At 40.7% G+C, this 20,029-nt stretch overlaps 1 protein-coding gene across 3 annotated transcripts in view; it reads left to right on the plus strand.

Annotated features, from left to right (window-relative positions):
* tnrc6c1 (trinucleotide repeat containing adaptor 6C1) overlaps nt 1-20,029 on the plus strand; it is a 46,559-nt gene that overhangs the window by 14,296 nt on the left and 12,234 nt on the right. For 2 of the 3 annotated variants that reach the window (XM_060892398.1, XM_060892400.1), the window contains one exon: nt 11,592-11,897. In XM_060892398.1, coding sequence (XP_060748381.1) covers nt 11,592-11,897 — 306 coding nt within the window. Of the gene's footprint in view, nt 1-11,591; nt 11,898-17,734; nt 18,189-20,029 lie in introns of those variants that run through there. The other variant, XM_060892399.1, reaches the window with a different exon arrangement.

A 20,029-nucleotide genomic window follows, 5' to 3' on the forward strand; every position in this document is an offset into this window, starting at 1 on the left:
GTGCACCAAACTTTTACTGATGCCACAAAGCGCACAAGCCATATTAACTAGCGCCCAGAGGGATTGGACGTCTCAGGGCACAGCATTGCCATTGAGTTCTACTTGTTTTATTTCTGCACAGAAATTGATGACTTTTAAACTGTTCAATGAAAGTAAACGTGTTGTTGCTGTACACACGATTAATACCTTGCTGTTGCTGCTGCTTACAGAATATTTTGCTGTAGTAAAAAACATGCTTAAAAAAATGGTTTTCATTATGAGCTGTAGATATAAAAAGTTTTTTGTGTGTGTGTGCTGTGTGTGTATTGCATGTAAAATGTGTTTTTACTTTATTTATTTATTTATTTATTTTTGAAGACCTTATCTTCTCCAGGCTGTCTCAGGGATACACACACACACACAGAGCCATAGAGAGAATGGAGAGCAATGAGCAGATTGAAGGCAGGGGAACGTGAAGGTCGTGTTAGTAGAAGGAGAAAAACCCTGACACGGCTGACAGAGACCATGGGTGTTTGTTGTATATGTGTAAGGAGGGAACGGTGTGAAAGAGTGAAAACACACTCTGCTTTCCTAACTTCGTTCTCTCCGGGTTTTTGGCAGGTGTGCTGCTCGAAGGCTCTTGCGTTTCTCCAGCTGACAGTGAGCTCTTTTGCTCTCGCTAAGTCCTCCATGCTCACACTCAGTCACCTTTTATTTATTTATTTTTTTTTTTTTGGTCATCTTGTTAACGTTCATAAACACACCCTGGGTTCAACCTGTAATTAGGTTGTGTAGATTGACTCAATTCAGGAATTGAAATACATGATTCCATAATATAGGCAGAATATCGAGAACTGGAGAATATGAATCTCTGTAAGAGCAGCCATTCCTGTCGAACGCTGCCGAAGTGGCTGAAATGGCCACATAACTACCAGTCTCCTCCAATCAGCTTTCCATTTTTACCCTTTCTATTTTAAATATGGCACAAGCATCACATACAAATTCTCCCTGCTGGCAGCCACTGGCTTTATATCGAAGCCAAACCAAAAGCATTGGTACGCTATCTCCAGTTCACGATCAGCAGCACGTTACAATTAAAATAACCGTTAGAGCTCGTAACGTGATGGCGCTCGGTTCGCAAGATTCAAAGCCAAACTGTCTCACAGCCCGGAGAAACTGATTATGCTGAAAAAATAAAATAGGTAGCTAATGAAATATTATAACAAAATAAACAAGATTATTAGAAATAAGAAATAAGAAATGCTAACGGATTTAGTCAACATTCAAAAAAAATTCTGCTCACGTAAAAAGTGTTCAGGTCATGCAGTGTTTGTGCTGCTGCTCAGTTTTGCTCGGCTTCAGGCTCTGCTTTCGGAAAGACAGTGTGAACAAGTATGAATTCACATTCAACGTTTTTTTTTCTTCTCCCTCCTCGAACTAAGTGGGCAAATATCATAGCTGCTTACTATGACACTGATTTCTCAGATACACTACAGAAGTGTTTTGACACTCGGCTGCCATAGTGTTATGCCCGTGATCTTAGGTAATTACTTTGAAGTGTGTTTGTGGACTGTTGTTAATTTGCAATTTTCTCTGTTGCTATTCTGTATTCTTAGCAAAGTCATGTGACATTCTTAAACACAGTTATTGCATTTGTAATAGTCCATGTAAGAGACTTCAGTCGAATAGAAGTAGAATGGGAATTGAATATTGAACGGGAATTGAATAGGTATGGAATAGAAACAGAATGGATTACAATAGAAAATGGACTAGAAACAGAGTGGAACAGCATAGAAACCGAATAGAACAGAAATGGAGTAGAAACTGAATGGAATTTAATAGAAACGGAATTGGAAAGAAAAAGAACTAATAGAATTAAATGTAATGGATTAGAAAACAGAATTGAATGGAAATGGAATAGAAACAGAATGGATCTGAATATAAATGGAATTGAAACCGGATGGAATATAAATGGGGAATAGACGGATCTGGAAATCCCGAGGATCTGAAAATAAGACACTTCATTTTTAATATTCTGTGTACCGGAGGTTTGATTATAATAGTGACATTGTTCTCGAACGAGGAGTGATAATTGTGTCCAGTAAACTCCCAACTGTCCGTGAAGTAAATGTGGTATAACGTTGTAACGACCACAAACACAGCAGAGGTCAGAGTGTTAGATACCGAGAATGGATATAAGGTGCATGAGTTTGAGCCCCTTTTCCACCAATGCAGTTTTGAGTGCTGGTTCGGAGCCAGAGCCTAATTTAGAATCAGTTCTTTTTTTTTTCTGACACCCAAAGCACCGGCTCTGAACCAGGAAAAGTGGTTCTTAAGTAGCAGCAAAACGTTGCTGGTCTAGACTTATGAACCGCTTGTGGCTGGGGGCGGGGCTACTGTTGGTGCTTTTGATAATGTACCTTAAGTAGGGGCTGGGGGCGGGGCTACTGTTAGCACCTGGTGGCGGAGCTGTTTAATACACCTTTACTTTACCGCAATATGATACATTATCAGCACACATGATAGTAGGTAGCTACATGCTAAGGCTACCTTTTTTCCTGTGTTAATGATAAAATAATGTTATGTACTTTCCATTATTCTTGATTGCAACCAAATTTCTACAAATTACATCGAGCTGCACGTACACGTTGGATTCGTCGCGTTTGGATGCCAATGTAGGTTTGCAAAGCCATGAGCATTAACAGTAAAGCGACATCTGTCATTGTTGATGTTGTGTTTGTGTTTGCCGCTGCTGCGCTAACGTTGCTGGGAAAGATGAGACGTATACAGTGACGTAAGACTCGGCTCTTTGATGGCTCTATAGCCCATGGAAAGGCAAACCGGTTCCTAGAAGGTTCGCCAGTGGAACCAACTTTGAACCAGCACTAGCTCTGAACCAGAACCCGGTTCTTTCTGGTGGAAAAGGGGGCAATTGTGAAGATGTGACATGATGTGGCCCAAAACCAAGCATTCCTGTGATTATTTTCCCAAAAACACCCTTCCAGAAAATGTTTTATTCTTCTTATAGGCAACATTTATTTACATTTATTAATAATGTTTAGTTGCTGGTGTAGAACATCTGCAAAACGGGAAAAGTTCCTTATATAATTTGTTGTAGCATCTAGAAATTGTCGTTCCCTCACAAGCCAAAGAAAATGTCACCAGATCATTAAATGCATGTGTGTGTTTAATTTGTTTACGAATACTATTTGCCACACAAGTCTCTGTGTTCTCAGTATTATTATATCAGTAGTAATGCTCTGGCAGTGCGATTTAGTGCTGCAGTATTTTCTATCCCTTTGAAACTTGTGGGATTGAAGAAGTGTAGAGTGGAAAAAAATTGACCTAATTGCACTCTACTATCAGCGAGCATTTCGAGTACAGTGTGGCGGCGTGCTAATTGCAAACGGCCATAGCGAGAGTGTCTCAGAGCCGTCCCACGAGGCTCATCCCCGATCACTCCGGCTTCACGTTTATCGAGCCGGTCCCGGCATAGCGGAGCTCAGAGCCTTTTCATCTCCTCTTTCATCTCTCTCTCTGGCTCTTCGCATGCCTCTGAGAAAAACAGGCTTTAAATACAGCTGCGTTATTTAAGCGCAGCTAATTAAGATCCTCAGACGTCTGCTCAGCGTTCCGAGGTTAAAGACAAACAATAAAAAGGGGCAAGAAATGGAAGCGCTGGCTTTCAGGCGCGTCTTGACGGTGCTAATGACAAGCTATAAAACGGGTTCCAAAAGGCTTTGCGTTTGGCGTAAATGTTTAAATGTACACACAGAGCAGATTTCCAGTTTGCACCGGCTTTGCCGTTATTTACCCAAAAAAGCATACTTGATCTGTACATTCCCCATTTCTTTTCCCCTTTGTTAGCTTCACCCCTTCAGCCTGAGCCATTTGCCTTAACTGCCCCTGGACATTATTAAAAATATTTCTTTTACTCCTTTAATAGTTTTTAATTGACATTTTAATTGACACCGCCTCGCCACAGCCAGGATTTCACTCTTTGTTTCCAAAAGTCTTTAAAAAAAAAGTGTATTAGAAAGCTACAGCAGATATCACACACATGGCCATGGGTTTGGCTTCGTCACATTTTTTACCCGTTACTCTCTGCTTACTAGAGCGGCTATTCACTATTGGAGCTTTTGTTGTGTAATTTGTTCTTGGATGTTTCTCCTGCAGTGAGATGATGAGTCTGTCTGCTGCAGCATAGTATGATTAGCTAGATTAATAGACTTGCATTGAAATGCTACAGAATTCTGATTTCTAAAATATTTTGAAAATATGTCCTTGACCTTCGGCTGCTCGCTGTTCAACAACACAGTGGACCATCAGATCCTCCTCATATCTGATTTCAGCACAGGGTTTTTTGTTTTTTTTTTAACACTCTGCCCTTTCGTATGCAACCCTTCCAGTTTACACGAGCTTGGGACTGAGGCTGAGAGAGAACCCCTCAGTGGCTGGTTGTTTCCAGCCCAGGAATCAATCCTGGTGTGTCAGTGACATTTTCATCTCCGCCTTGTCAACCCTGACGTTCCCTGAACACACAGAGCCACTTAATACCTATTTATTATTTAAATCTGATATAAAATCTGAAACTTCATCTGTGACAAACGCATCACTGTGAGCATCTGAACCCCCATCCTGTGACGGTGTACACTGAGTACACACTGGTCACCACGTGTGTGTAGTGTGAACACAGTCCGGACATTATTACACCAACCGTCTTGGAACCATCATGTGATCTACGATGTCATCAATAATTTTTTCAAAATCCACTAGTTTTATTTTTTCTCGTTTAAAATGTAAAATTTACAGAGTACAGCTTAAGGACATGAAACAACATGAAACGTGTCAGTCCCATTGCATTATGGGACAGTGCAGTGTGCATTGACTCCATGCTGCAGAATCTCAGCAAAAGCAAATCAGTCTGGTGTCATTTATACCTTTTTAAAATATTAATCCTACTCTCTCTCGCGCGCTTCTCTCTCTTTCTCTCAGTCTGTTTGCCCCTCTCTCTCTCTCTCTCTCGTTCTCTCTCTCTCTCGTTCTCTCTCTCTCTCTCTCTCTGTCTTTCTCTCTCTCTCTCTCTCTCTCTCTCTCTCGTTCTCTCTTATGCTCTCTCATTCTTTCTCCTTGTCTGTCTCTCTCTCACTCCCCCTCCCTCTCTCTGTCTCTCCTTCTGTCACCCCCCTCTCTCTCTCACATTCTCTCTTTTGCTCACTATTTCTTTCTGTGTCTGTCTGTCTCTCTGTGTTTCTGTCCGTCTCTCACTCCCTCTCTCTCTCTCACCCCCCCTCTTTCTGTCCATCTCTCTCTCTTTCTCTCTTTTTTGCTCTCTCATTCTTTCTCCTTGTCTGTCTCTCTCTGTGTCTCTCTCTCTCTCTCACTCCCTCTCTCTCTCAACACCCCCACCCCCCTCACTCACTCACTCCTCCAAAATGTTTTCCTGGCATTCTAAAGCAACTCATAATTATGAAATGTACGGATTTTATTGCATTTTTCTACTTAACACCCGATGGATTGACTTCCCTTTTTATTCCCCATCTTGAGAGAAATCACGTTACTATTTCACCAAGCTGTATTTTGTATTTTTCAGTGTTATGTTATGAAATGTTGCGAGTAAGCAGCAGATGATCGGCTCTGACGATCTACGGGAGGTCTGTGCACCGAAGAACAGAAAAAAAAAAAGTGTAAGGTTGCTTGCATCTCCATAGCAACAGGGAGATTGTAGGACCTAGGGACCCACCAGGCTTCAGAAGGGTTTCGTGTTAAGTGGCACCCCAAGGAACACGTTCACACACACGCGCACACACACAGTTCTGACACTTCACACTATATAAAAAAAATTTGTTTGCTTAACTAATGTTCCAATGCAGTTAAATTCCGACATAATTTCTCCTGTTATTGATACGCTGTGAGGTTTGAATTCAAAAAGTAAACAATCTGTAGCTAATCAGCAGTTCTTTTTTAAAAAAAAAAAAAAAAAAATCTAATTTGCTTTATAGGCGTCGTGTAAACGAGCTCAGTCGGATTCAGGTGTTGCCGTCGTGACTCTCTGCTGATCTGCTTGCTCTGAGGAGAGAGCGGCGTAGCACAGCCCCAGGCCTCAGTTCAACGTGAAGCTCAGATCAAGTGCTCTTTAATTAGGTGGGAATTCTGTGATTGAGGCTTGAGGAACTGGACCTTTGGGGGACACATTTTTAACCCTGACATTTTTTCTTTCTTTTGTCTCAAAAATGTCACGGAAAGGCAGGTGGTGGTTTAGAAAAGACGTTGTTTTTTTTGTTACTTTTTGTTTCTTTTGTTTTTTTTTTTTCATACTTCAATTCTTCGACTTTTTGATGAAGTCCAGAAATGACGCAAACTTTACTTCAGCTGTTTTTGTCAAACTTTTTATTTTTATTTATTTATTTATTTATTTTTCTTTCAGTTTGCTAATCACACCAGAATGGAGCAATAAAATTATCTTATGCAAATAAGGTCATGTTACAGGCAATTCCACATCATCTCATAATGTGCTCCTGAAGCAACAATTATTTAAAATAAATAAATAAATAAATAAATATTATAAAAATATTTTTAAAAAAACTAGTTGTTGAACTACTGGATCAAGACTGGATCATGAAGACTGGATCAATCCACTTAAAATACTTTGCTAAGTCTGTATTTGCAGACCGCAGACCTGCAGGTGACGACCCTCTCCATGGAGACTTCAGCATTTTTGTTAGGCTTTTTTGGTGCATGGGCTTTCAGCTGTGAGTGTGTGTGTGTGTGTGTGTGTGTCTACCCTTCATAGTGCGTCGAGTACAGCAGATCTCATGATCTCACTCTTTCCTCTCAGGTTTCCATTCACTCTTACGATGGTAACAGTTAGAGATATGAACCTATTTATCACAGAAACGGTGCTTAAAAATAATCCACAGCAGTGGAGAGTAATTAAAGCATTTCTATTGACTCAGAGCTAATAATAGCATCGTTGGTGGGGGGTTGGTGTGTGTGCAGCCAGCTAGTTTAGCACACACACTCAGATTTCTGACTCTCTCCTTCTTTCCTCAATCCTCCCCGTGCTAACGCTGCTCTGTCATTGGCTGAGCACATGCAAGCTTCTAGAAGGCTCCTAGGAAGGTCGAGTCAGTCAGTTTGCTGGACCGACCTGCAGAAGCGGAATTCAAATAAGCGAGGGATCCATTAGATATAGAGCGGATCAGTCCGTCATCGAGGACGTCCTCTATTTCCTAACTCTTAATCTAAAATCAGAAGGAACAAAAGAACAGCTCAGACATGCAGAATGCAAGAGAGAGGGAAGAGTGGAGGGCGGGTGATAGAGAGCAGGAGAGGGAAAGGGGAGAGAAAAACAGGGAGGGAGAGAGGGGAGGTGTGTGCGTGTGCATGTGTACACGTGCAGGGGAGGGGGTGTGTGTGCCTGCAAGAGAGAAAGAGGAGGGGTGTGTGTGCGTGTGTGTGCATGCACATGAGAGAGAGAGATAAATGATGTGTGCTGGAGGACTCTCCTCCCCCTGCTGCTTTTCCTCCGCTCTTGGGAGACGGACTGAACTGGAATTAATCAGCGGCCAGCTTCACCGCCTCAGGACAGCAACAGCCGACTCCGATGTCATCGCTGTACTTTGTGATTGCGCTTGTGATATATCTTTACTTTAGCTTGTGTCATGTGTGGCTTGTATTTATTTTTGCTGATATTTTTACACCAAAATAAACAAACGTATTATAAAGTTAGTAAACCATAAAACTTTGACGCTAAATTGTGTCCTAAATAATTCAGCTAAATAATGAACTTGAACCATCACCGAATCCACCTGCACATCACGCTTACCATTTTAATTGGACAAATCGGATAAAGAATTGTGATTTTTCTTAAAACTCGTGTGACGTACTTCAAGCTCAGGTTCTGAGGCTAACCAGCATTCCAGACTACTGTCAAGCAGCAATATAAAGCTGAGTGCACATATATACAGTGATTTACAGTAATTAACTCTTAATTGCTATGCTGGGGCTCTGCTATGAGTTAGTAGGTGACAAGGCCGAATGAATTTAGGGTGTTTGGCACCATGACACTTAAGCTTGATCACCTTACATTGTTGGACTATTAAGTAAGCGTCTTTCACGCCAATAAAGTTCCCACTCTCTTTATTCAACTCTGATGCTGCTGTGTTGTGTGAGTAGAGGAATATTATTAGAAAATGCCTTGAAAATTCCTCTCAGCAGCATTCATGCTTCTTCACATCACAAATTTGTTACCTTTAATCTTTTCTAAACTATCAGTCAATCCTCAGCCACTAGCTAACTCTCCCTTCTCATTTAACATCCACCAACACCTCATGTGACGCTCTTAAACTTCATGCAGCATCGCAGGGCATCATAACGCAGGGGCTCAGTGACTCACAGTGGCCTTGTGAGTAACAGAATGGAGGAAGTATCGCAGCCCTCCCATCCTGACAGCACAGCTTCTCAAGGGCTTTGATCACGGCTTGGTTCTTGCTACTCGGCTGGTTTGAGTATTTCATGATCTCCTGAGATTTTCACGCGCAGAATGATGCAAAAAAACATCCAGAGGCAGATCTGCAAGCAGAAATGCTTTGTTTATGATCAGAGAACCACCACCCAGATTGGTCTGAGCTGATATGAAGGCTAGCATCTAGATGCAAACATCTAGACGTGGTGAGCAGAAAAGCATCTGCAATCCTTCAGTGGGTGAGGCTTTTTTTCCAAAACTGACTGTAAACTATGGAAAATGAATATTAATCAGTGCCATATTCCCTCGCAGTCACTGGATAAACATGTGGTACGAGAAAACATTTCCTTGTACACTATTTGCTTCTGTATGTTAATCATAAACGATGTAATTCTACGCCATGAAATGCGAACGAATGCCAGTAATGTGTCCGAAATCTTTCAGGTAGGCGTGATTTGAAACGCAACAAGCAGAAGGATAGAACATCAGTCCCTGATCCCCTGAATACCTGTTCACTATGGTTATGTTTCCTCTCATAACACTGGTCACATTAACATATGTAGGATGGTACTGGACCTTTTTTTTTAAAAATCGACAGCTATATACAGGTGAACACCCTTTCTTATATTATTTGTGTAGACTGCTGTGAAAAAAATAAGCTGTGATATAATCAAGTATTGTGATTATTTGACATTTAGTGACTTTTTTCCTTCTGAGAGCTACTTTGATAAAAACATTAAGATTGCCAAGAGCTACTGGTGTTCGACTATTAGTCCCATTTATTTACATAGCTTATTGCCATAAACCAAACTAGTTGATTGAGCTATTTTTGTGTTAATTAAAGTCGATATTAAACAGTCGTGTTTTGCAAATAAATCTTTTTAAATTCGCATAAGCAGCATTTTAATTGTTGAGTCGAGTTAATTGATTTAACACAAGTTATCAGTTATTACAAGTTGTCAGATTTTGTTCATTCATACGAATCCTGTTGTTTAGCAGCAAATTGTTACTTAAAACGCCCATGGCACATACCCTGATGGCCTCAGCAAGACTGAAAATACAGTGAATATACAGTTGCAATGGGAAATATATAACAGTACTTATCTATGAAACCCCGCTTGCACTAATAAGAAATATCTACAGCAAACCCATCGTACATCTTCACGCAGCAGGATATTTTCATTCAACTGATTTTTTTTGGCAGCTTGGTATATTATTAACGCTGACGAATTCAGTTAATTTGATTCGATTAATTTTGTACACATTCTATGAACCTTTAGGCGAGTTACAGGTTGCAGAACCCTGCTATATATTGTTTAGGTTGCATGCCAGACTAAAACAAGTTGTGGTCAGCGGTGGTTAGTTTAAGACCTTGTTGAAATCTGTAACCTTTATAGCTCAACTCTTTGGTGTTTTAAGTGCTATGACTGTGTATACAAAGCCTGGCAGGACTTTATCAGCCAAGAAGAACTGTGGACGACAATCAAAACTTGATGCTAGGGATCGTTGAACACTAGGAAGGATTGTGTCCAAACAATACATTTTTGGACAATTTGTTTTACTGCAGCAAAAGTGACAGCAGAACATAACATCCACCTTAAGGACACTTTTTCCTGCAGAGAACTTCACAAAGCCAAGTGCAAAAATGTGTCATGATCATAAAACTTCACAATACATAACTATAAAACAATAACTAAATCGGAAGCACAATATTTCATACACCATATCAAGATTTCTTATATCAACTGAGATTTAACATTTACATTACATTTCTGTTATTTAGCAGAGACCCTTATCCAGAGTGACTTACAATTTTATTTCAATTTCTAAAATTAACTGAGCAATTGAGGGTTTAGAGAATTGCTCAGGGGCTGGGGATTCAAACTCATGACCTTGCGATCAGTAGTCCAACACCTTACCCTCTTTTCTACCACATCCCACAACATTTCTTTGATACCTAATCGAAGACACACGCACTGTGTAAAGTCGTCGTATTTAGCGTATAGCACTATTGTAAAATTATATCATATCAGTTATATGTCAACTTGTCAATGTCAACTTTATTTGTATAGCACTAATCAAACACATGTTGACCAATGTGCTTTACAACATCTAAGTATTAAAAAAAAGTATACAATTTTAATAATAGCAATACACACATTAACAGTAATAATAACAAATATTTCAACAAGAGGGATATGCCATGTAAAACAAGTATGTCTTAAGATGTATTTTAAAAACGTGTACGGAATCAGCATCCCTGCCGTACATGGGTAAAGTGTTCCAAAGTCTAGGTGCTACTGCCGCAAATGAACGATCCCCTTTCATGCTTAACTTGGTCCTTGGAATTTTAAGTAAATTTTGAGTTGTTGATCTCAATGTTCTTCCCGTTTGATGTTCGGTTAACAAATCTGATGGTGCAAGGCCATGCAGAGCTTTATATACTAGTAAAAGTAACTTAAAATCAATCCTGTACTGTACAGGAAGCCAATGCAAGGAGACCAGGAACGGAGTGATGTGTTCATGTTTTTTAATATCCATTAATAATCTTGCAGCAGCATTTTGAACCTTCTGCTGCCACAAGATAGAGGTGGTCACTGGTGTTACTGCTGTTTTTGTTTATTTTGTGGGTTTTTTTTGTGATGCTATTTATTTTCCTGTGTAAGTATTTATCTCCTGTTCAAAGATCCTTGACTTTGGAGATCGGATGCATTCTGCCTTGGCTTAAATTGATGGCAAAATGAATTAATGTAAAGATTTGAATGAGCAAATCAGATTTTAATTGATTTATGTAATGCAGTTGGATGTTTGTTGCTCTTTCAGAGCTTGAGACAAAGCATCGCTAAAACCTTAGGCTTATTTGTTAATTGTGGCTGGTGTCGTTGGTAGAGCTAGTGCAAAAGTGCTTAATATGTCACTTTTGAGTTGTGGCCTTGGGCATACAAATGGATGTATGCTGAGGTTTCTGTAGGATTCTCCAGGTGAAGACCAAAAGCAGCAGCCAAACCAAATGTTCACTAAAGTGAACTCGTCTTCTGTCGCAACTCCACTTCTATCTCCAGCGTCTCCTCTGATGCTTGAACTGACTCCTTTGCGCTTTGCTTTTAACCCAAGTATCTGAATCCTCTTTCATCTTTGTTCACAGTGCCAGACTCTGCCAAGCCAAGCCCTGCCCCTCTTCCCCCTGCCAACCCCAGCACTACCAACCCCTCTGTGCCCTCGGCCAGCAGCAGTGGTGCCAATGGCAAGCGTGCGCCCTCCAGCACTCAGCAGCAACCGCAGTCGGCAGTACAGCGATACCCACCTCGAGAGGTCCCACCACGTTTCCGCCAACACGAGCACAAGCAGCTACTGAAGAGAGGACAACCTCTGCCTCCTGGGAACCTCGCTGTTGTGCTGCCATCCTCAAGCAGTTCTACTGTGCAGTCCTTCCCCAGCCAGTCACACCCAGGTCAGCAGCTGGTCCAGTACACTCACCCATCATTTTGAGAGGCTGATTAGAAACAAATGGTCTCGGGGTGAATAAATCAGAAATTGATTAGTTAGCCAAACCTCAACTTGGTGCATATTTTCATGTTCTGTTTGCGTATGACAAGACTATTGAAAATAAGCTATTATTGAGCCTCGGGAAGGGGTGACTTTGGAGCAGAAGGGAAATCCGTATCTTCTCCTGGTAATGCCTCTGGTGATTAAAAAGGTTTTTAGAGACTGACTAGCGGCTTGATTTTCCCCTTAATGGAAATGTTGTAGTTTAGTAAACACTTTCCACATCTTTTCATAGTCCTGATTCCAGAAACATTGTCTAGCGTCTGTTCAAGCTATTCAATATGGCTCATTCCTACCAAGAGCCAGTAGCAGCAGGTTGTGGGATTTGACAAAAAGAGTAGCACTAAACCCAGCTTTGATGAGTTGGGAGTTTTTCTCTTGATACTCTTGACTCCTGTATTAACAGACCCCTGGAACTGCTTGCCTGTAAATGCATAACTGATGGCCTGGATGCCTAGGCTGCTTGTCACGGTTACTCTGACGCCACTCATCAGATCTCTGTAGTGAAGTTTTGTTGCTGTTGAACTTGAATTGAATTGTACCTGAATTGAAGCTTTATGCTGGGGAACTGAGCAAGCGTTTTAGCTAGCTTAGTACAGTGTTAACTTGCATACATGGTGTTGAATCCCCTTACATCCTAGCCATGGCTCTGGCAACCACGTAGTCCAGTTTGCACTAATTAGCCATATCTAATATCCACAAGTAATGTTACCTTATATAATCAAAATATGCTTTCCATATTGTCTATCCTGGCACATTCATCCTGTTTACTTGTTTGGAGTCTGCCCACACATACAGTCAGCTGCTTATGGATACTGATTTGCTTTGCTCTAGTTTCTAAATCTAAGTCAGGAGCGCAAAGAGAGTTTCTTCCTGTGTTTGGCAGGCGTGTGTACGGATATGTTCTTTCGGTCTGCGGGTGACTTGTTCGGCTGCAAAGAGCAAGAAAATTGCAGCAGCCCAGCTTAGTGAGCTGCGGTGACTCATTGCTCATGGTATGTGAGACGTGGGCTGCTTTTGATTGACCCGGACCCGTCTAAACCCTATTTTGAGGCAAAAGAATCGATTCCCTGCCCAGGACTACATTTTGATTGGTCCCTGTGGTGATACAAACATGTGAGCTTGTAAATAGGCAAGTTGAGACTTTGATAATAAAGTGGTCCCCTACCCTGCTGCCAGCAGCACACTCTCCTTTCATTCCTGTGCACATTTTCCTCCTCCTCTGCACTTTCTACCCCCACACAACCCAAAAGGTTTTCACTCAAAGGAAAGCGGTGATTCAGAGAGAAACAAGTCCAGGTCTGATTTGATTTCCTCTGCCCACGTCACTCATTCTGTCTCCTTGTAATCTGCCTGAGCGACAAACAGTTGTTCCACTGCACGTTACTTAACAAATCGAAACCCAGCTTCATGATAAAGGCGCCTTTATTTTCACATGCAAGCATTTTTTTTTCCCCAAAAAACTGAAGTGTAGCCAGAGCTCTAACCAAAGCTGGAGGCAACCCTGTCCTGTATTTAGGAAAATCTTTCGCTTTTTCTCTTGTCTCATGTTCTTTGCCTCTAGTATGTGTCATTTGGTATTTGGGAGTTTTTTTTTTTGTTTTTCAAATGAAAAAGGAAACAAATATCAATTTTCACCAGTTCTGTAGGAAAGATATTGTGAAGACAGTGGTTTTTTCCCCCCACATAGTATGTAAGAAAAACACTGCATAAAGAACACCAGTGTTTAGAGAGCAGTTACACTTTTTTACACACCTTTTTTAAAATAAAAAAAAAAAACTGTGGCTATATATTATATCAGTACGCTAGCTGGGGCGTTCCTTGTAGAATTTAGTGAAAAGCTTCCACACAGTCATCACTCTATAATGTTCATTAACATTCGTATTATTTGTGGGGAGACTCAAGACGACTTCTTCCTATTGATTGAGCATTCTGGGTGCCTGATGCACCTTTGCCCCAAGGGTATTATAAGCCAGTTATAACCAAACACATACAGCGGATTTCTGAGTCTCAGTCTGTTATCCCAACACTTCTGAACTACATTTTTTTCCAGATTCACATTAAAGGTAAATAATAAAGTTTCATAATAGAGCAACTGTGCTGTGGGTATCCAGTAAGTGTGTGCGTGTGTGTGCGCGCGCGCCTCGTCCCCTACTGTCAGCTGCTGGATCTGGCTAGAGTGCAAGCTGATGTGCGTCACATCCTGTGCAGGAGGAATGAAGCGAGTGTGCTACTAAACTATAGTTGCATAAGTCTCCCACTTACCAACCCCCTTCTTGTTGCCTCCTTCCTACAAGCCTCTCTATACCCATCGCACACGGCTGTCAGCACAGCTCCCTCAACACATTTGCACAGTGCTTCTATTGTTCTCTCTCTCTCTCTCTCTCACTCTCTCTCACTCTCTCTCTCCTCTCTCTCTCTCACTCTCTCTCTCTCTCTCTCTCTCTCTCTCTCTCTCTCTCTCTCTCTCTCTCTCTCTCTCTCTCTCTCTCTCTCTCTCTCTCTCTCTCTCTCGGTGTGTGTGTGTGTCCGTGTGTGAACTCACTAACATGCTCTGAGTGGAGCAGGTGGTAACATACCGTTCTCAAGGGTTTTTTGCTTCCTTATCCAGCATCACACAAGGCTTTGTTGGACATTTCAGATTAACACAGCTAATGCACCTCAGCCGTGATCATATTTTACCACCTAGATGTTAAAAGCATTTATTCAGTTATATTCTGTGTGAAATGTAATTCTAAAACGCAAAAGCCAGTCTAATACAATCTGTTAAATCTCATTGGCACAGTAGAGCTTAATGCTTTTGATTTGTTGATATCAAACACTGTATTGCTATTAGGACAGTTGTGATTGAGTGTTAGCAGAGCACAAGTGGAATGTGTACCGCTGTGCTGGGACGTGTGTCTGAGATCTAGTCTACTAGCAGGGAGTCTCAGTCTTAACCTTAAGACGTCATACCCAACCATTGGCTCAGCGTCTGATGTATATTCCACACAAAATAGGAAACACTTCAGAGGTTTGGAAGTCAGTTGACAGGATTTTGGTAGATGCGCGAGAGACTAACGAAGCAGGAGCAGGCCCTGGTTCTCACTAGAGACTATGGGGAAGAGCTCATTATACCCACTGCATACTTATCAAAACAGTATTAATAATACGATTAATGACCATTTGCTTAGCTTTTTTCTGTTCCCTAATTCAGCAAAATTTATTTAGAATGAATATTTTCCAGTTTATCATCACCTCCAAGAATTAGTCAAATTTTAGACTATTTATTTCCTGAAAGAAGGATGTTATATTTCATTTGTTAAGGATAAACACACACAATAAATGGCATTCATTGCTAAATCACACAGGGCAAAAATCACGACATTTATTGAGCAACTTGTATACATTTTAATTATTTAATTATATTCTATTTCTATACTACTGTAAAGGTCCTTTGAGACAATGTGAATTGTTAAGTGCTATTCAAATAAATTCAATTCAATTCACTTGAATGGTCATAAAGCACATTTTATAGTGGGTTTAAGGTGTATTTCATTATGTTTTAAGGCCAAACATATCGATGATTTGTGTGTTTCAGCTGCTCTGTTTTGCAGTTTGATTTCAGAAAGCATTTTCTTGTAAAAAATTCCACATTTTGTTATGCAAGTTGGCATATGACGGTTTCATTTGAAACAGCCGTAAGAATGAATTCAACTGTGCAGCTCTTCCTCAACATGCAGAGAACAGTGTGTGCTTATGGGCACATTTCCAACTCTTATAGCAACAACTTATAGCCTTAATTATGCTTAATGACTTTTTTTTAACTGTATTTTTGAAATTTTTTACTGTATTATTGCAGGTCAACTGACTTCATCAAATTGTTGCGTCTCTTTCTGTTGTTGTTTCTTCTCTTCCCTCCACTTTTCCCTTGTGACAAACTTTGTTGAGTTCCCAGTATGTTTTGATTCAGTGTCTTGCTGCATGATGAATTCTGCCAATTAATAAGGGCAGTGATGGCTCAAGTGTTTAAGGCTCTGGATTAATCTGGGGAGCAGGGTTCAAGCCCCAGCCAAGCTACACTGTTGGGCCCTTAAACAAGGCCCCTAAACTCTCTGCTCTATGGGCGCTGTATTATGGCTGACCCTGCGCTTTGACCCCAACCTCCAAAGTTGGGATATGTGAAGAAAAAATTTCACTGTGCTGTAATGTATATGAGACAAAATAGCGGCTTCTTCTAACTTGGACGTATTTCTCTGTAATGAATTTCTCTGTAATGAAAAATTTTGGCAGATTTTTAAGAATGTTCCAGAAACAACCATGTAAGTCTTAAGCTATGTCTCTTCCACCACAATGCTTCATAGAAGAGCTTGTAGGTTTTGAATCATGAGCAGATGCTTGCTTTCTCAACATTTTCATTGCTCTGTTATCGCTTCATCTTGGGTCTAGAACTATTGTGGTTCATCTCTGTATTTCACTGCAAATTCCAGTCCGGTTTTCCTTTTTTTTGATAAGTAGAGATCGTATGGCCTTTATATTTCTACCCTCAATGTCTTTAAATGGTGGATTATGATTCCAGCACCTCCATCCTGTGGAGGATGTTGGTTATGTCACTGAGGTTTTCTTCACAGTTCTCACAATGTTCAACATTAGCTGTGGTGCTTATTTTACTAAATCGATCCGTTCAATATCTGTTACTATATGCACCAGTTGACTCTTGCTGTTTCAGGAAACTCTAAATTGTTGTTTTGGCTATACCCTCTGATAGATGTTTGCTCTTTTCTCAGTTTTCTAATGGCTTGCTTTTCTTCTGTAGATGGCTAACTCTCTGATCATGTTGGCTTATCCTTTAAAACAAATAAAAGAATTAGCCTCGTTTTATTGCTTCCAACATATTATCCTATTTCTTCACAACACATCCACTTTTTTTACATTTCTGACCTATATTTCAAACCCTAGCAACACTGCTGACTTAATTAGTAAGGCTTAATTACATTGTGTTTCCCTAAAGAGGTCTGACATTATTTTTGAGTAAGTAAAAAAAGTCTGATCTCTGTAAATGTAATCAATGGATAGTGTTTATTAGGCATTTTGTAAATAACACCATTCTTTTTCACTCATAAAGTGGTGTTCTCTCATCACTTGGTCATCATGCTCCCCCTATGGTCTCTCTCTCTCTTTCTCTCTCACTCACTCTCACTCTCTCTCTCATTCACTCTCTCTCTCTCTCTCTCTCTCTCTCTCTCTCTCTCTCTCTCTCTCTCTCTCTCTCTCTCTCTCTCTCTCTCTCTCTCTCTCACTCACACACTCACTCTCTCTCTCTCTCTCTCTCTCTCTCACTCTCTCTCTCACTCACTCACTCACTCACCCTCTCTCTCTCTCTCACTCACACACTCACTCTCTCTCTCTCTCTCTCTCTCTCTCTCTCTCACTTACTCACACACACACGCACTATTTCCTCCCCCACTTCTTCACAGAGCATGCACACTGCAAAGACATTTAGCTCTTGGCCACCTGCCTGCATCCATGTCAGCCTGTTTCCCATTTGGCGTTGGAGTGTTTCTCTTTCCTTTTAAAGGTGGGGGTGGGTGCAGGAAGCCTTCATCTGATCTAGAGTGTTACAGTATTATCCTCTTTTCTTTTTAACAAAAAAACAGATCATTTTAAACAAGCATGGTAACAGTAAGCGACAGAGAGTGAGTGTGTGTGTGTGTCAGCCTATGGACTGACGCTGTACTGCTTTTGTCTTTGTGCTGCTATTGCTGGAGTTTGGGATATGCTAATTGCAGCCCAAGCGGTCTCGGTTTAAGATTTTGTGAAGATTTACAAGCATAAAATTAGCCATGAACAATGGCAGGAAAAGAAATCTCTGCTGTTTTCCACTCTTGTGTGATTGCATTCTGTAAAGAACTCCCTGTTTTAACCTTCACCCGGGGTTCACTCCCTGCATGCAAGCACAAGCACGAGGCTGCTCTCTGCTTCAGGAGCATAGAGATATATAAATAAGGCTGGAGTGAGGGAGCGGGGTCGGATCCTGTCTAAGCAGTGTGGGATGAACGGGGCGGTCGCTTGCACGCTGTGCCGCAGTTTCTTGGCAGCGGTTCAGAAGTGAGCCTTGGAAGACATATTGTAGGAGACATATCGTAGCAGGAATGCCTGACGTTCTGCACACAACCTAAAGCCCATGGGACGATGGTCGGGAGGCTCCTCTCTTCAGGTACTTTTCCACTTCGTCATTTCCCCACCCCCTCTAGACATTTCTCTTCCGCTCTCTTCCGCTCTCCTCTCTGCAACACCGCTTCTGTTTATTTTGGTTTCACAGTATCCTGATGACTACAAATAAAGCACAAAGCCACAGAAGGCAGTTTTACGCAGGGCATAAGTGTTCTTTGTTGAACATGCTTCTGAGCGATGCTGATATTTTGACGACAGCTCCAGGCTGTTTTGGCTACGTTTCAGGCTTGATAAAATGGCGTCCTTTGCTACGCAGTGACTCTTCAAAAGGATGGTGCTTATGTCAGAAACACGCTGGCTTTACTATCTCTCTCTCTCAACTGTTATGTTCTTTCACTTGCATACAATGTGTCACTGTTTTTATCTGATCACTGGTTGAAAGTGTGTACTACAATCTGCCTGCTTGGAGTGCAGGACAGCCGCTGATTTCGCTACAGTTGAAGCACCCTAAACAGTGTATTCACATGCAAAGACACAAAAACAGCAGAGTTGATCCATGGGCAGTGATTGCCAAGTATTTAACTGCTCATGATCTTTCAGCGAATGCTTTCAAATGTTACTGATTTATTTAAAAGGCCTTGGTTCTGAAGGTAAAGATTTGTGGTGGCGGCAAAACAAATTTATGTATGCGGAGAAGCTAAGGGATTTTTTTAAGCTTTTAGTTAAACAACAGACCTACATGCTATGTTTAACAAGTAGTACCTGGTAAATATTGGGTAGAAATGTTTTGTTGCTGTTTTTGGATGTGTAGATTTACTATAACAGTAAGTTAGCATTAATGTATTAATTCAAAATAAATACGATTGATTGATTGATTGATTTGAAAGGAATCCAGAGCAACAACATCTACAAAAATAAATTGTATTTATGTTTTTTTGTTGTTGTTGAGAATTTAAAGATGTGGAGGGAACACACATAAACATTTAGGTAAAGCCTAACATGCTGCACCTGTCTAATTGGATAAATTCAACGATACCACCAGTAATTATTACTGGTCAGTCACCCTGTTGATAGACAGTACAGGGACATCACAGAAAAATGTTCACCCTATCATTAAGAGATCATGAATTCCCCACAGTTCAAAAGCATAAGTGGCTTCCAGTCAAGTGAGCCAAATTGGCAGTGCTCTCTTGGTGGAGATTCCATACTCTCCTGGCCCTGTCAGTCACCACAATGCTAGCCAATGCTTGGACATCTGTTAGCTCATGTGTGCTGAGGCAAGCAAGTTTCCTCTGAGTGTGTTACATGCATAAAGCAGCAGTTTGAAAAGATATGGTCAGTTGTCTTGGCATGTTTCAGAGAAAACACTAATTATTCTTCCAACAAACACACTGTATTTAAAACAGTGCAATTTTTGTGCTTTTCAATTCCTAAATGCATTTTCTCTCAATTTTATGTAATTTATTTTACACATTTGCGTTGTCCAGGTGTCTTTTTTCCCCCACACGTATGCAAATACTGGTTAGATGTACTAAAATGCAAAGCAAAATTTTTTGACCTGTTTTTTTTTTTATTTAAAAATCTTAAAATACTTTGATTAAATGTCCTTAAACTATCTTACTCTTCAGGCTTTGGTTTATATAGTAATATATAGTTTCTAAATGTGATCCTGCATTTATTAAAAGTTATAGATCTACTGAGTTCTGTCTTCTAAGTACTGCTGCTGTTATCATAAACGTTGTAATGTGCAAAAACCCTTTACACTTTATTTTTTATTTTGTTTCAACCAGATGAGAGTAAGGTTCCTTTCACACTTTTCTTCCTTCATTTAATATGAGTTTTTCCTTGCCACTGTTGCCTCTGGCTTACTCATTGTGGATCTAG

Source organism: Tachysurus vachellii, chromosome 18, assembly GCF_030014155.1.
Source record: "Tachysurus vachellii isolate PV-2020 chromosome 18, HZAU_Pvac_v1, whole genome shotgun sequence".
In the NCBI taxonomy this organism is placed as follows: Eukaryota; Metazoa; Chordata; class Actinopteri; order Siluriformes; family Bagridae; genus Tachysurus; species Tachysurus vachellii.